Raw genomic sequence first — 15,960 nt, forward strand, 5'->3', positions numbered from 1 at the left:
CTTCCTTTTCCTATCTGCAGAAAGTGAAGATGAGGAATCCTGTCTCTTACAGGATTGCAAGGTAGTAGCCCAGAAGATAAGCTGCTTATAGTAATTTTAGTGACTCACAGGAAAAATAAGTTTTGTTTCCTTCTCATACAGTCCTCCCTTAAAATAAACCAAAAAAATCCCTGAACCACTGCTTGCAGAGGAGCGAAGACACAGTATGTAACTGAGAGTAAAAAGCTTTCCTTTTTCATTCCTGGTAAAGATGAAGAGGTTGAACTGGCAAAATACTAGCTGTGCTGCTTACAGCAGTTCATTTTAGCGTTTCCAACCAAAATTAAAGGTGGCCTGTTTCCAGTGACACTTGGAAATTTAGGGCTGTGTTGATAGTCTGAAATGGAGATCCTCTGACATTGCAAATGAAATATGTGCCACTGCAGTTCAGTTGTGGTTTAGCTGGTCATGCAGTTGGGATATAATCATATTATTTTAACTCCTGGAGATCATTACTACTTTGGGAAATAAAACCCTCAAGCATCAGAACTGTCAAGATATATATATTTTTAAGTTTTATTTAAAGTAATACTAGGTTTTATTTATTTTTGAATGTTTAGCTAGGTTTTCATTATTAAAACTAGATGAGAACAAGGGTTTGAGTATTTGAGTAATATTAATGTGAAGGCCAAACACAAACCTATAAATTTTCGATTTTCTTAGTAGGAAAACTAGCTGTTTTGAAATAACTGCTTCCTTTATGCTAAACTGTTTATCCTAAAATACAGTCTTAAGCATGTACTCAGCTCACATTGAAAAACCAGAGCCTTGTGGTTTATGTAAAGATTATTCTTCTATTACTAGTTACCAAGTTTTGCCCAAAAAAGGCCAAACTTCCCAATGGATTTGCCCAAACCAGGCCTGGGTTCTCATAGAAACCCACAGAATTCAACCCTCAATCAATCAATTATCAACTCTAAAAATTTATTTCCTCATAATTTTGGCGAAATACTAAGTGCAGGATGAATGCTCCTCATTCTTTTTTTTTTTTTTTTGTCGCTTCCAGGTGTACTGGGTAATGATGTGTATGACTTTAGAGAGGGGAGAAATATGTGAATGCTGGAAATTGAGGTTTTTGACTGAATACCTAGAAATTCTGCATGCAAGGCTGGGTTTGCGTTGGAAAGCACCCTCCACCCCTTTTCCTCCACTCTCTCCAGCCTGATAGCTCAGGGAATGACACATGCTTTCCCCCAGTAGGCAGCCCCCTACCAGGGAGTATGTCCAATCCCCTCCAGGGAGTCACAGCCATGCAGGCAGAGGGGTTTTGCTGGCATCAGGAGTCATCTGGGGAGGCAATACAACTCCACCAGCCAGAGAAGTCCTTTTCATGCTCTCACTGTGTCCTGGCTGGGGGGCTTTTCCTATGTATCCGTGCTGTTCCCGCTGGTGCAGAGAGCACCAAGCGTAGTTGGGGCCCACAGAAGTGATTAAAGAGACCACTGTGCTGGTGTGTGCGTTTGGGGGCAGTGCTGCAGGTCATGAAAGTGGTTTGATCATTGCTTCAGTGTAGAATAATATCCTTAAATCATGAATTAAGTTTTCTTTTAATTGATTTTGGGGACTTTCCCCAATCTGGGTGAATGCATTTCCACAGTACGTGAGTTTTTAAAACTCTCAGCTGAAAGAGACATCATAGTGTGGTGAGGAATAAAAATGCTCATTTAATTACTGAAATGGGATAATTTTAGAGATTACTAATGATAAATGTTATGTCTTGTGTCCTTGACTGTTAAGTGCAAATGGACCTTTTATTTACTCTCCACTACATATCATAAGGTTATTTGACTTGAATTAAATATTGTTAAGTTCTCTGAAAATGTCATTCTAATTTTTCTCTATGTCAAGCTTCATTAAGTATATTTGCACTTAGAAATTGCAAGCAAGATGTTAACATTTCAAATGCTTAAAAACTGAGTATTTAAAAAGTAAAATTAAATTGCAGCAGTCTTGGAGGTTTTTTCCCTTCTCCAAGGGACCTTTCCAGCGCTGCTTATTTCCTGTTGATTTGATTCATTAATATTTTGCCTATCAAATACATGCATTAATGATTGCATTTGGTTGCAGCAATAATTGTGTGTTTCAAATAAAAACTAATTAACATAATAAGTGGAAAAGCATCATGGCACATGAAGTGTGCTTGTTCATTACATCTGAAAGATCACAAAGATGTCTTTTGGCATTTGTTGCTTTTCAGCCAGTTACCAGCAATTATGTTCTGTTTGAATAGAAATTAAGTAGCTGATTTACAGCATTACTCTTTTTATGCTGAGACACGAGCTACTGAGATTGAGGGTGTCTTCAATCACAGTGCACAGTAATATTTTCTGAAAGAGTTATGGTTATACCCTCGTACACAGCTCTCTGTCTTGTAGCTGCAGCTGGAGATTTGGTTGGGTTTTTAGAGGAGAAGGTCATAGCAGGAGAGGACTTAAAAATAGGTTGATTGCGTGCCATTCCTTCTGCCAGAGGCAACTGCAGACTGTGGGTGCCAGCCTGTTGTTCAGGTGTGCCAGAGGTCTGAGAGGGCCCTCATGGGCTGGGCTGTATCTCCAGTCAGCACCACTTTAAAAGGGGCCAGGAAAGCCCACAGCTAGAATGTTTTATACTACTCAGCCTCAGTTAATGCAAATTATTTTGAGGACAGAGAAATGGAAAGTTTAATTAATTTATGGTAGGGGAAAACTCTTCTTATAGCAGTAGATTGTCTGTAATAAGGATTTCAAGAGTAGCAAAGTAAGATATGTTCAAATAAACAGATAAAGACATGCCTAAGTTGATCAAGTATTTGGTTTAAGAACTTCAGTTCTTATTTGTGTTATTTCTATGTAATATATGGTACTGGAAAGTTATGTGCACACTCATTTTTCACTTTAATTACCTATTTGAAGACAGCATGACAGATCCAAAGATTGCTTTCAGCAACTGAGGAGCACTGTGGTCACTTACTATTGTGCAATAATTAACTTAATTGCAGAAATTAGAAGATTTAAAAGATTCCGGATCTTTGACTGGACTCCACACATTCTTTCTTTTCTATTGTCCATATCTGAAATAACCATTTCTTGTATATGGTTATATTACAATTTTTTTTTCAATGAAAGATATTTTTCAGCTTTGCAAGTTCTTCTGTGTCTTTACTTGGCTATTCCATTTTTAAATTAAAAATGGAAAGTGTCAAGTGATCATCTCAGTTATGTTGCTAAAATACTTTTAGTAACTGTGTATTAAATTAGTACATGCGAAGCTGTAATCAGAACCTGTTTGGCTGGACAAGATAAGGATGGCCATTACTTTTAAAAGTTAACAGTCTGAATTAAATAGTGGCAGCTTGCAAGGATGAAACAAGATTGCTCCAGAACAGTATTATATAAAAAATTCTGTTCTGCTGTAAGATCAAAGCACATATTTGTTTCTTTGCAGGTTATCTGAAATACCATATATTATTTTATCACCCAGAAAGATACCATTTTATCATATGACAAAGCTCTGAGTTCTCGTGTCTCTCAGAGGTTGTGTTGCAAAATGGAATTTCATTTGTGTTAGTCTGAGTTAGTGAATGGATGCTGTTGGTTGTGGTGTTCTTGGAGGTTTTTGTGCTTTAGTTTTCAACTATTTTCTGCTTTTGAATTTCTCTGACCCCTCTTTTTATATGGTCCCTCTCGTAGTGATTTCCTCTGATTGCATCTTAGAGGTTCTGCATTCGTTAACACTCAGTCATGCTAAAATGCTGGAGTGCTGTCCCTGGGATCATGGTGTCTTTCCAATGAAGAGGCAGTTTTTTTACAAATTACCATTTTCCTTGGGAACTCCACAAGGACTGCCTCACTTCCTTGGGAGGTTCACCAACATGAAGAAGGCAGTGTGTGCTAATCCAGGGTGTTAAGTCAGCAGCTGCTGTTTTGCCTTACAGCTGCCTGTGTGTTCATTCCCAATTTATACTTGTTCATGTTTTTTTCACAGAGGCAGCCTCCATTTAAATAAACCTTCTGTTTGACATTTCCTTTTGCTAACCACTTGTCTACATGTGTAATATGTAACTTGCAGTTATTAAGATTAATGATAACCTTTCTGTGCTTGAAGGCTTTAGGAGAAGTCCACAGTAGTTCAGCTTTTGGGCTGTGACTTCTCATGTTCTACCTTGTCTTCAGACTATGGTATTCTCCTGCTGTAATGCAGCAATTGCAATCACTCAGTTGCTGTGTGGGAAGTCCACAGGCTTGGTTTGAGCAGCAGCAGAGTGCCAGGCTGACAGAGCTGTCCCCCAGCAGGCCAAAAATGCTGCAGTTTCATGACCTCCTTGTAATACTGATATGACCAGTGTCTTTACGGGTTTGTTTTTTCATGGCTTTGTGCACTTAAGTACAATTTGATGGTGGAAATAAACTTTTTGCAGCTAACTGAGAAATTTTTGCAGCTCTGGGATAGACCAAGCAGGCAGAATTTTGTACTAAAATGTATTCTGGGGCCTCTAGCATTCACTGAAACTGTGAAAGTTGACATAAGTACAGTGTTTTCTTGTTTGTACTTGCCTGAATGTAGCTTTCTTAGTCCTCTATTTAGAGAGCTAAGTCATCTATGAGAGCTTATCGTGGAAATATGAAAGTTTGGTATCTGATCTGTTTCACACATTTTGGTTAAGTCCGTCTCTGTGGCAGTCAACACCTTGATCTTGGAAAGAACTTGTGCTTAAATACTAAAGATGTTTATGAATTCTAGATTTAAAACTCTTGCAGAATTGTATTTATCCTCCAATGTTCTGTCTTTGAAGTGAAAAGCATAATCTTCTTTTTGAAGATGGGAATTTTTTTTCTATTAACGATATAATGAAGGCACTGTGTTAATATCTGTAAAACCACAGTTGTCTGAGATGTTTTTTTTCTTTTATTTATAAGAAGACCCAAATAATGCTACATTTGGAATTGATACTGTGACATTCATAATGTTTTCCTTGTCATGGAGGTTTTAGATGGGGAGCAATTTCCAGTAACGTTGAATTTATCTATTTCTGGCGTTTTAAGCTACATCCACATAGGAACAATTGCAGACTTTTGAGGTAGCCAACAGAAATATTTGCCTTGGCATCATTAGTGAAGTGAGCTAGTTTCAAGGGAAGTGTAGGTTTTAATTAACTAGCTGAGCTGACTTATATCAGCCCGTTTCAAGGCCAAGTGAAACACAAGACAGGCACTCTGCAAACCTGCTGGTGGGCGAGCGGAACATATGTATGGATGTTCTGGCAAAGTCAGGTTTGAGTCTGGGGGACCTCTGTGTTGGCAGATTACCCCAGTGTGATCTTGCACAAAGAGGTGAGATTATCATAAACATCTCCAAGTGACTTGGGAGAGAGGTCCTATGGTCCTTACAAATATGTACTTTAATACTTTTAAAATCCTTTGCAGGGGCATTATTTTCATAGCATTAAAGGCATTTTGTTACTCTTTTAGAGATTAAACAGAAATGGAAATAACACCCTTGGGTTGGCAAGGGAAGTGGTTTTTTGCCTTTTTTGCTTTTCTTGTAACTGTTTTGTGTAAGATTGGTATGACTTACAGAAGACATGTTTTTCAAACCTAAGTCTTTTTAAGATATGGACGTCTCTAAACCCTTCCCTCCAAAAAGTATATCTGCAACATCAGTGAAATGTCTTGCACTTCTCACCTCACCAGAGGCTCACTGGAGCTCACTGAGAGACCTTGTTTGTTAGACTGACATTTATTCCCTAATAATTGCCCCCACACTCAATTAGCATAGTACCCCCTATGACAAAGAAAGATAAAAGGATAATTATCAGCCATAAAGAAGCTGCTCAGGTTGCTGGTCTGTGAAATCTGTTGGAGGATTACAGCTACCAAAAGTTTTTGACAATCCAGTCACTGCATTTGTAAGTGAGCCGGGATTCATGTGTCCTTCTTTAGGCACCTGGACTTCCGTCAATCTTGACCTCAACCTCTGCTTGTTAGATGGTGTAGGGTGAGATAAAAACAGCACTGGCCAGTTCATATTCAAGATGTTAAAGAGCAGTATAATTTTTACCTCCTTCAGGTCATTATTTTTCTTCTGAGACTATCTTCACCACATTGCTAGTGGTAGTGACCTTTCCTGGTCCCCGTAAGAAGAAAGCTTGTGGTTGTAAAATAATGCCACTGGAATTTGTTAGCATTTTGTAAGGTGAAAAGTGATCTTTCACAGTGATTTAAAATCAGGGCTCTTATGAAAGTGAAGTTGCTTCTGATAACTTTCTTGTATCTTTTAGGGTAAAAACATATTGCTCTATTATATACAATGAAGATGTGGCATGTATTTTGTGCAGAAATATTAATGTAGAACCAAGTTATATAATTTAAGATTGTGCTTATACAGGATGTGTATGCCTTTTTTTATTACTTGCTCTCTTTAAAATACTTTGCCAGGTTAGGATTTTGCAGTGCTTTCAAGCTGCAAGTTGTGTCTTTGTAGTGAGGTGATTTAGTAATCGTAGCATGCTTCAGTAGTCAGTGATTTATTTTGTTAGAACATACTTCACAGAAAATGCCTGGTTTTGTGTGAACAGTTCAAAGATGATGCAGTGCAATTTATGGTCTCTCAGCCTTAATTATACACTCATACTACTTGTCTAGTTGTCTAGTATGGAACAGGTAGTGGATGTGAGAAAATTGGAGGGGTCTAATCCTGTAGATGACTGAGTAACTCTCTCTTATGGATGTTAGCATCCACACTTCAGTCTTTTAATAGTGAGGTGGTGGGATGCAGAACAAAATTCTGGGGTAGTTCATATAAGATAAAAATTTTATTTTAATAAAATTTCATTAAAGAAAAAGAAAAAAAAAGGAGGGTTTTCAAAATCTAGCACCATAGTAAATGAGGAGGACATAGCTAAAAAAACACTCACAGCATTACAGAAAATAATTCTTCCCACTGTGGAAGGAAATCAGTGGCACATAATATTTATAAGAAGAGACAAGTAATGAAGGCAGCTAATGTACAGTGGGTGGCAATTCGTTCTACCAGATTTAAAGTGTAACTGCAAAACCAGTGAAATAGTGAGTCATGGGTAGCCCTTGTTAATTCAAGAAGTGAGAGTAACTAGTTAAAGTAATGTTAATCAACCAGTCCCCTCAAGTTCTGGAGTCATTTTTGTGTGTGTGCTGGATATTTTTCTTACAAGAAAGGAAACTCAGATCAGCCCTAGGTTATATTGCTTAAATATTTTCAAGAAAAATTTGTCATCTGTGAGTGTTTAATCCATTATAGGTGTGTGTTTGGAAACTATTTAGGCTACTTTTGGCTGACTTTGACTGGTCTATGTGAGTTTGAAGAAACATTGACTAAACATGTAACGTTATACAGGACCATTTTTGTGAGATTGACAACAGATTTTTGTCTCCCCTCCTCCTTGTTCCTGAGTCAGATTAAGTGAGAGCGTTGGCTGATGCATAACATCCTGGTCAGTGGGGCAGCATGTGCGGTATTAGAAAACATCCCTAGTTGTCTGTATGAATGTGCTTAGGCCTGAGAAAAGCAGAGTGCTGGAAGTCCAGACTAGAAGATTCAGCATCAGAGAATACTGCTACTTGATCTCACTGTAGCCGTACTTGCTATTCCTTAAAAAAGGAAGAAAAAAATGCTTTTTACTGTTTTTTTTTTTTTTTTTTTTTGTATCAAGTCTGAGAGGGTTGTGTAGTAGTTAATGTATATTCACTCTGTGCTCAAAAGTGTGCTAAGTAAAATCAGGAATGTAAGCAGAGTCTGCCTAAATTGGAAGTAAAATACAATAAAGGGGGAAGGCAGGGGCCGAAGGGAAGAAGGGAAGAGGGCAGTCCAGGGAATGAATTGCATCTATGTTTAAATGGTACAAGAGTGATACAAGACTGAACAAGTGGCTATAGACATCTCCATGTAAGTTTTAACTTGTTCTTATGTTGGGACATTTTGAGAGGGGAGCATAACAGTGAGAGCAGGAGAGAGCAATGGAGTGCAGGATGTATAGGAAAAATTGGAGTTAGGAAGGGGCAGGAGAGAGGAAATGCCCTGGCTGAGGCTGGGCAGAGGAAGAGGGAAAGGAGGCAGAAAGGAATGTACTGGTGGCATTTTTAGAGCGAGAAAAAAGCTGGCAGTGGTGGGCCAAATGTGCATGTGTCTGGATAGCACAGCCATGCATGTTTTAGGTGGATGCAGAGGGGCTGCCAGTGTGGCCCTTCATGCCCCCCCCCCCAGTTGGAGAAGGACTGTGCCAGGGCCCCATGTCTGCTGCCACCTGTGGCACAGCTGGTCTGGTTTCTCTTCTTTTCTGCTCTTCTCTGAGGGCCTTGCTGTGGCCCCAGAACAAGTTTCTGTGGGTTTTTTTATATTATAGCTGAGGAAGAGAAATAATACCCAGCAGTGTTCTGTGTAGTTCCTGCTGCAGTGCAGAAGTGAATGCAGCATTCTCATGACTGGCAACCCAGCAGCTGGTTGCAAGAGGAATAAAAATGTGTCAAGCATTTTGAGTGCTAAATTCTTACAAGATTTTTTACTATAGCTTGGATTATTTTGTGAAATTGGTATATACAGCATAATTGACTTGAAAAACACATGAAGTCTGATATGTGGAGGGGGAAAGGATAGATAGATAGAATAGAATCTGCATTGTGTTCCTTGTGTGTCAGGCAGCACCTACTGAGAGACAGGAGTCTGCTTTTTCCAGGTGCCAGCAGGCAAATTGCTCTGTGCTTTGATAACACACTTCTGCAAAAGTTACGAGGCTTTTGGTATTTGTCTTTGTATTTTCATCCTCAGCTGGTGTTATGGTGAGCCACTGGCGAGCTGCAAAAGGGTGGTGGACTCTCCATTAGAGCTTTTCCTTGTCTTCTCCCACAGATAATGTGCAGCACTCTGATGTAAACCAGCCCTGATTTTGTCTCCTTCAGTCACAGAAACTGTTGTTTATAGGTGGAGGTTAATCCCATTTAGAACTGGATTAGCAAAGACATAGTCATTTAACCACAGATGCTTGAACTTGGGTTGAGGCAGTTCTCAGATAGTACTGGCTGGGATTAATACCCTGGAGACATTCTGGATCAAGACAGTTTCATGGTAGGCCACGCACCACTGAGGTGTAAATCTAAGAGAGCTCACTGTGACAGTAGTTGTATGCTTGGCCTGCTAAGTGATGGTGGGTTTATAGAAACAAAGGCAAGTAAAAGATCTTTGTGTGTTGTGTGAACCTAACTTCCTCAGAAGTGAATTAGACAGCATGGAGGGTAGCTGATGCTTTGCTGTCTTTGGTTAGCTTCATATGGAGCGTGATGTGCTGGCAATTACAGCAGAATTTCCCCAGGCACCAGCAAGATCTGTTCCTCTTAAGAATAGCAGGCTTGGGGTTGCTGGTTGGATTGGCGTTTGTACTTTTATCCATCTTCTCCGAACTTTCTTGGAATTACTTATCTCTTTAGGGACACATTGATAAAGGCATGTTAGCAAATCCTGCAGCCTAAGCTGTGCAGGAGCAAATGTAAGGAGAAAGATTAGGATCAGTCTAAGCTTTGAGAGGCAGACAGGGGATTCCCATCTCCCTGAATAAAGACATTATCTGCTTCAGCAGCGGCGTGACTGTGGCCTTGAGCACAGTCCCTATTCAGTTGAGTTCAGAATCTTCCTTAAGGCACGGCCGTAGAGACAGATTTCAAAATAATTGTATCGTGTTTTAAACCCCACAAAAACCACCAAAAGTTTGACTGATCAAGTCAAACTAATGTGCTTATCAAGATAATGAGTTTTAAAACGTTAACAGTGCTTAAAGCTGTAGGAGGAAGCAATAACAATCCAAAATATGGGGTTTGATTGGAGTGCCCCACGCCCTCCCGTCTTCGCCAAACACAAAGTAGATGGTTCTCAGAAATAAAAGATGGATAGCATCAGTGCTATGGGGAACCATTTGGTAAAGGCAGTTTTTATTCTTGATAGTTAAAATGCAGAAGTTACACCCAGAATTGCTTTTAAAGTAATGCATAAAACATGTTGTTAATGACTACGTAGTAATCTGCACAGGCAGGATGCACGGTTTCCATTGGGAACTTTTGAAGACTGTTTATGCTCAGCTCCTAAAGATGCCTCTCAACTATGCAGGGCAAAGTTGTATTTGAAACTTCAATGTAATCCTGGGGTTTGGTATAAGAAAACTGTCTAAACTATGGACATACTCCCTTGGCTTTGGTTTCAGAAATTTAAACCAAAACTCCATTGTTAGATGAAAGCACAACTTAACTGCAAAGGACAATGGAAACAATGATTGAAAACATATTTTTTCATTTGAGTGAGAAAGTTAGCACTCGAGGGAATTTGGATGTGTATGCTTCAGGGCTTTTGGTGGGCAATGCTCTACTTGGCAAGCATTTTGCTTCAAGAGCATTTTTGTATGACTTTTCTGATTCAGAGCTTCAGAAAATAAGATGTAGAGAAGGGAGAGAACAAAACTCAGAGATGCAGAAGAAAAGTCTCAAGGCCCAGAAGAGATCTAATCACTCTTGGAACATCTTAAAATGTGTCAACCATATTTAGAAATAGCTACATTAAAAAAGAAGAAAGCTTGATCCATTTAACACTATAAATCATGGAAAGCAGTGAAAACTAATATTTACGAGGGGGATTGTGAAAGCTTGTGTGACAGTTGGAAATTACATCCCTGTTGATGTTTCAAATTCTTGTGTAAAGTAATGCAATACTGTGTTTATGAATGAATGAGCAAGTGGTTGAGCTTTGCTAAGTGTACTCTGTGGATCAGCTGGGTTGAGCTATTTCATATCTCTTGTGTCCGCTTACGTTACTTTGCAGCATTCAGTCCCCTAATTTCAGTGTAAAACAGAAAGCTTAATTCTGTGCATGTATTTTTTTATTCCAGATACAGACCCACGTGTATTAGAGAAACAAGAACTTCAGCAGCCAACCTATGTTGCTCTAAGTTACATTAACAGGTAAGTGTGGTTATTTTTCAGGTACAACTGACCTTGGTTTGCACAATATATATTCTACCAAAATGGCATGCTTATGGATGCACTCTGTTTTGCTTCATTGGATATGACACTATCATAACACCTGTTTTGGAAAAACAGTTGAATTAAAATTTAGCTAAATTTTTAATCACTTCTGCATAGGGCACAAACAGCCCTTCAGCTGCACTGCTCAAATACTTAGGGAATGAGGTTTTAGCTTTTTATGTTTTAGCTAAATCTCATTCAAAACAAGATAATTTGTCTTGGCTTAGTTTTCTATTTTATTGTACTTCTCACAAGTGACTGGAGAAAGATTTCACTTTTGATTGGAAAAAAGTTCTATCTGATAATAGTTCAATATAAAAGTGGATTTTTTACAGAACTTCAAAAGCTTTTCAACCACAATATATATCTTTAAAAATCTTGTTTACCAGCCCTGTATAACCTAAAACCTGAAGGCAATTAAGAAATTAAACCATTTTTAAAGTACTTTTCTAAGTAACAGAGCCTCAGCTTTTCAGTTATTGACTGATGGCGGTACTGAAACCTCCAGGGTCCTCCACCATGGAAGAATGGAAGGGCTGCTGGTGTCTCAGGCTGTGTTGTGGTAAAGAGCAGCCTGAGAGCTGCTCGTTATTTTCCCACTCACCTAAGCACTTAGAAGAATTCAGTGGAGGTAGCTCAGATTACTTTTCCTCTGGGAGGACAGTGACCCATGGAGCAGGCTCCTCGGAAGGGAAAGGTGGCGAGGTTTTGTGCAGTTGCAGTGCCCCTTTCTCGGGATGTTTGCCAGGCTGTCTTCTCATCCTAAATGAGCACTGTGCAAGCAGTGTAATTCTTTATTTAAAACCCTTTTTCCTGTTCTAGGTTAATCAATATGCTGCTGTTCTGGGATTATTTTGCCTTCTTTTACATCATAGTGGGTTTTTTGATCAGGTATACTGAGGTTTAAAGTTCCAGTTAGTTGTGTTTTTGAAATGCACTCCTTGGAAAATACTTGTTATGGGATTATTGCTTTTTATATATGGAATACCAGTTTGCTTTTTTATTTTTGCTGTCTAGAGGATGAGATACAAACTCGCAACCCTGGAAGATTAACCCAGGATTTAGTTCAGGATAGCCTGAGTTGATTCAAACTCTCTCATGGGTCATGCAAAGTTTTTCTTTCTAATTCTACTTCATTTTAAAAATGGGAAAAAGCAAAACAAAAGCAAAAGCCAACAAACGTCTAAAAACACAGAATCCTGAGATTGACTTCCTATAATGTTTGCTGTAGCAAAAAAGTGTCAGTGGGCATGTGGGGAAAGAATACTTAGAAGTATGAAAGTAAGAAGTGGTGTTCACTTGGTGAAATGACTACATTTTCTCCACTACATGAGACTATGATGATTAAGAATAGCCAGTATTGACATGATTTCCTACTTGGCAAGTAACTCTTGTTCTTCCTGGAGACAGTCCGACTCTTTAAAGCATATTTCAAAATTAGCCATGACCCTTTTTAACACTTAGTTCTGTTGATCTCATTTAATGTGTAAAACTTTTTTTTTTCCAATATGTAGGCTTGGTATGCTGTTGTGCATGTTGGTATGTTTCCCTCTTTCCATCATATACTTGGGCGTTTTCTCTTTTTGCTTCTGTGGTTATTTTACTCAGTGTGAGAGAGGGGAAAGGTTTTGGGTTTTTTTCAATGAGGGAAAAGCTGTTTTAAGACCACATACTTGATCGTGGGAGTTGTTTTAAGACAGTGGGACTTGATCATCCAGTTTGGAATCAAACTACTTTTAAAGTAGTTTGAAAATGCTACCTCCTTTAGATTTCATTATTTTGGTACCCTTTAAACTGAGTTCTGTGTGACTGAGACAGTTTTATTTACGACATATTTTGTCCAAACTTTCTTACCCGGTCATTTCTGGAAAATAATTCTGAAGAACCGAACTGTGTTGTTTGTATGGTAAAACCGAATCTGAATTGACTTGTGCTTGAACCAGCTGCTATTTAGTTGCTCTTTTAAGTGTATTTTAATTTTTTTCCAAAGTGCTAGTATCTATCATTGAACCACCTGCTCTATGCAACTCAAGCTCTTGAGGGAGCAGCAATATCCATTACAATTACACTACAAGACATGCCTTTCTATTTCCCACTACATATGCCAGAGCTGAGTTCTGCTTTGTTGTCCCAGACTATGAACTCAGATTTTGTAGCCTAATACATGTCATAAACATGTTGCACACTGTTAGATATCAAACACCAGATACTGCTGCACTTTTTTTAAACCCATGTTTTTATGGCTTCCAAGTGGAACTGAACTTAGCTGAGTTCCTGCTGTGAATTACAGACCTTAAAACAATCTTCCTCTGCAAGTTTGTATATTCAATATGTTCTGTGTGGGCCATACGGTCTCACGGAGCCTGGGAAAATAGGGACGTCTGATTCTCAGGGACTGCCAGAATTGTATGGTAAGATGTACACTAAATATATGTTGTGGTAGAAAGATTAAATGGGTGTGCTTTATGCTCTGCCCATTGCCCTGTTGTATGCTGGCTATTATGAACTAAAACGAAGCATAAATCTGGGTTGTCTGGCTTAAAAGCTGGGAGGATAAAGTATCACTAAAACAGATAGTAGAGAGGGAAGGGTACTGTAGTCTCTGTTTACAACTTGAAACATGCTCTTGTTTCCATTTCCCTTCTATCCCTGGTTATTTTCTCAGGCATATTATTATGGCAATACTGTTTGAGCTCTGAAGTTCTGAGACAGCCCTCAGATTGTGGATGTCTAAATCTGTAAGGCTCCATCTCTTTCTCTGCTGGAGATTTACTGCCACTACAGCTTTCAGTAACTACGCACAGATGCTGCTTCCATAGTGTGTGATCCTCATGTAGACAGATAACGTTCCTTTTAAAACTCGTGGACAAAATATAAATTATGGGTCATAATGGTTTGTTACTTCTACATCAAACACTTCCATCAGACACTGACTGAATTGCCACAAATCCCTTTCTCAGACAACGTTTAGTGTAGCCTTAGTGCAGTCCCCAGTATTGATGGCTGTTCCCTGCTTTCTTCTGGTTTGGTTTCTTAGAAGTCAGAATTGGAATCAATAAAAGACACACTACAGCCAAAGCAGATGCAGTTAATCTGTTTCCGTCCTATAAATACAGGAGAGGTTTGTCTGCAAGGAGTTCAATGGTGCTACTACAAGAATGGAATACTGGCTGTGATCTGTCAGGAGTAGTTGCAAATGAGCACTTGGGCCAACATCCTCCAGTACTTTCTAGAGGTATTTCCTTTGTAGATGGGTCAAGACACCTTTATATTTTGTATTGCATTGAAATTAGATGCAGGTTTTGTAGCTTTAAGTTAATAAACATGACTATGAATTTTGCTCGATGCTTATTGGAAACTGCGTAGCACTGTTTGTGCCTCTGAGTGTGTTAGTCCAGGTCCTTAGAGGTGATGGCTCTTGAGGTTGCTGTATTACCTGGCACTGCAGCATACAGCCAAGGCTTTTAGACTGGTGCAGTCTAATGGAGAGAGACTTCTCAGTATTCTCATATTTGAAAGTTTGTTGAATGTGGATACTGCTGGTTACCTGTTACTGAGGAAGGCAGCTGTTATGGGAATGCTTGGGCTTTCTGAAAAACAGCAAAACAAACATACCAGTATTACTAGCACAAGTGAGAAGACAACAGAGGCATACAAATAATTCCTTCATGTGAAAAGGTAATATTAAAAATTGTTCATAATAAAAAAGCTTTTATTCCCAACTTAGTGAATGAAAAATTCTTTACAATTAAGTTTTAATGGGGGTACTTCAACTTTGAGATTCTAAGTACCAGAAACAGGAAAAAAGCATAAATTATTGGAGTCAATTCCTTTCACCTTGAATATGAAGGGTGGGAAGTGCCACAGTAACTTGTATTATTGGAAGCACATACCATAAAAAGGACAATTAATTCTTTATTTAACACAGTATCGATGAAATACATTTTTTTTTATGCAGTTATTGTTTTGCTTAAAGAAATTTCATCCTGATGGGAAAAAAAGAAAACTAGTATGCACCTACAACTGAAACTAAGCAGTCATAATTATATACTGTTTCTACTGCAAATTGCATAATGCCTGTATTAGGGAATTTTTGAAAATAAAGACTGTTGTAATCTTAAAATCTATCAAAATCTACCAAAATACTTTAATTATGTTAACCCCAGGTTCTTTTTAATAGTGTTTTTCTATTCATAATTGAGGTCATAGAAGAAGGGATATATAATAAAATATGTTTTAAGCATCGATCCTGCAAGCAGTTACAGCACACTGGTGCGAACGTTTTTGGTGTTGCCTCTGGGCAGTCTGTTGAATGAGGCTGTTGAATGTCTATAAAGTTAATTCTCATGCACAACTGGGAGCACAAATGAAACCTGTGATCAAAACTGGATGGCTTTCTTAGACCTAGAGCCCAAGATTATCCTTACACATCTCTGAACTAGTCTAACATTTTCACTCCTCCCTCCAGATTTTATTTTTAACTAGCAAGGTTTTGCCTCACTGTTATCATTATAAATTCCTATAGGCTTCAGGCATCTTTTCTCCCTCCACTTCCCTTTCAGTTCAACTGTCATTGACTTCTGCAGAAAAGATTTCTTTACTCTGCCTCCTTGTTTTAATACCGTGAGACGTAAAATCAATCATTTCTGTGAGCATATGCATTTGTGTAAGAAATTAATTGCATGTAAAGTTCTGGCCATCGCAAACTGTCCCTGTGTCTTGTCCAGCTCACTAATTCTGGTTCTACTGCTATTACCTGTTTTTTCCGGGAGTAAAACAAACAGCCAGCACCATAGGATTTAATGATCATTTGAAAGTTATTTCAAAAAGTGGCAAATTTTTAGGTAGTGATATGTTTAGTATGCACTATGTTACTAATGCAGTAATAGGAAGGATGTTTTTGGAT

General features: G+C 38.6%; 1 protein-coding gene across 1 annotated transcript in view; it reads left to right on the forward strand.

Moving 5' to 3' along the window:
- JAZF1 (JAZF zinc finger 1) overlaps nt 1-15,960 on the forward strand; it is a 188,200-nt gene that overhangs the window by 92,506 nt on the left and 79,734 nt on the right. Inside the window, exon 2 of the mRNA XM_039549724.1 lies at nt 10,919-10,991. Coding sequence (XP_039405658.1) covers nt 10,919-10,991 — 73 coding nt within the window. The remainder of the gene's footprint in view (nt 1-10,918; nt 10,992-15,960) is intronic.

The sequence above is a fragment of the Corvus cornix genome, chromosome 2, assembly GCF_000738735.6.
Source record: "Corvus cornix cornix isolate S_Up_H32 chromosome 2, ASM73873v5, whole genome shotgun sequence".
Classification (NCBI taxonomy): domain Eukaryota; kingdom Metazoa; phylum Chordata; class Aves; order Passeriformes; family Corvidae; genus Corvus; species Corvus cornix.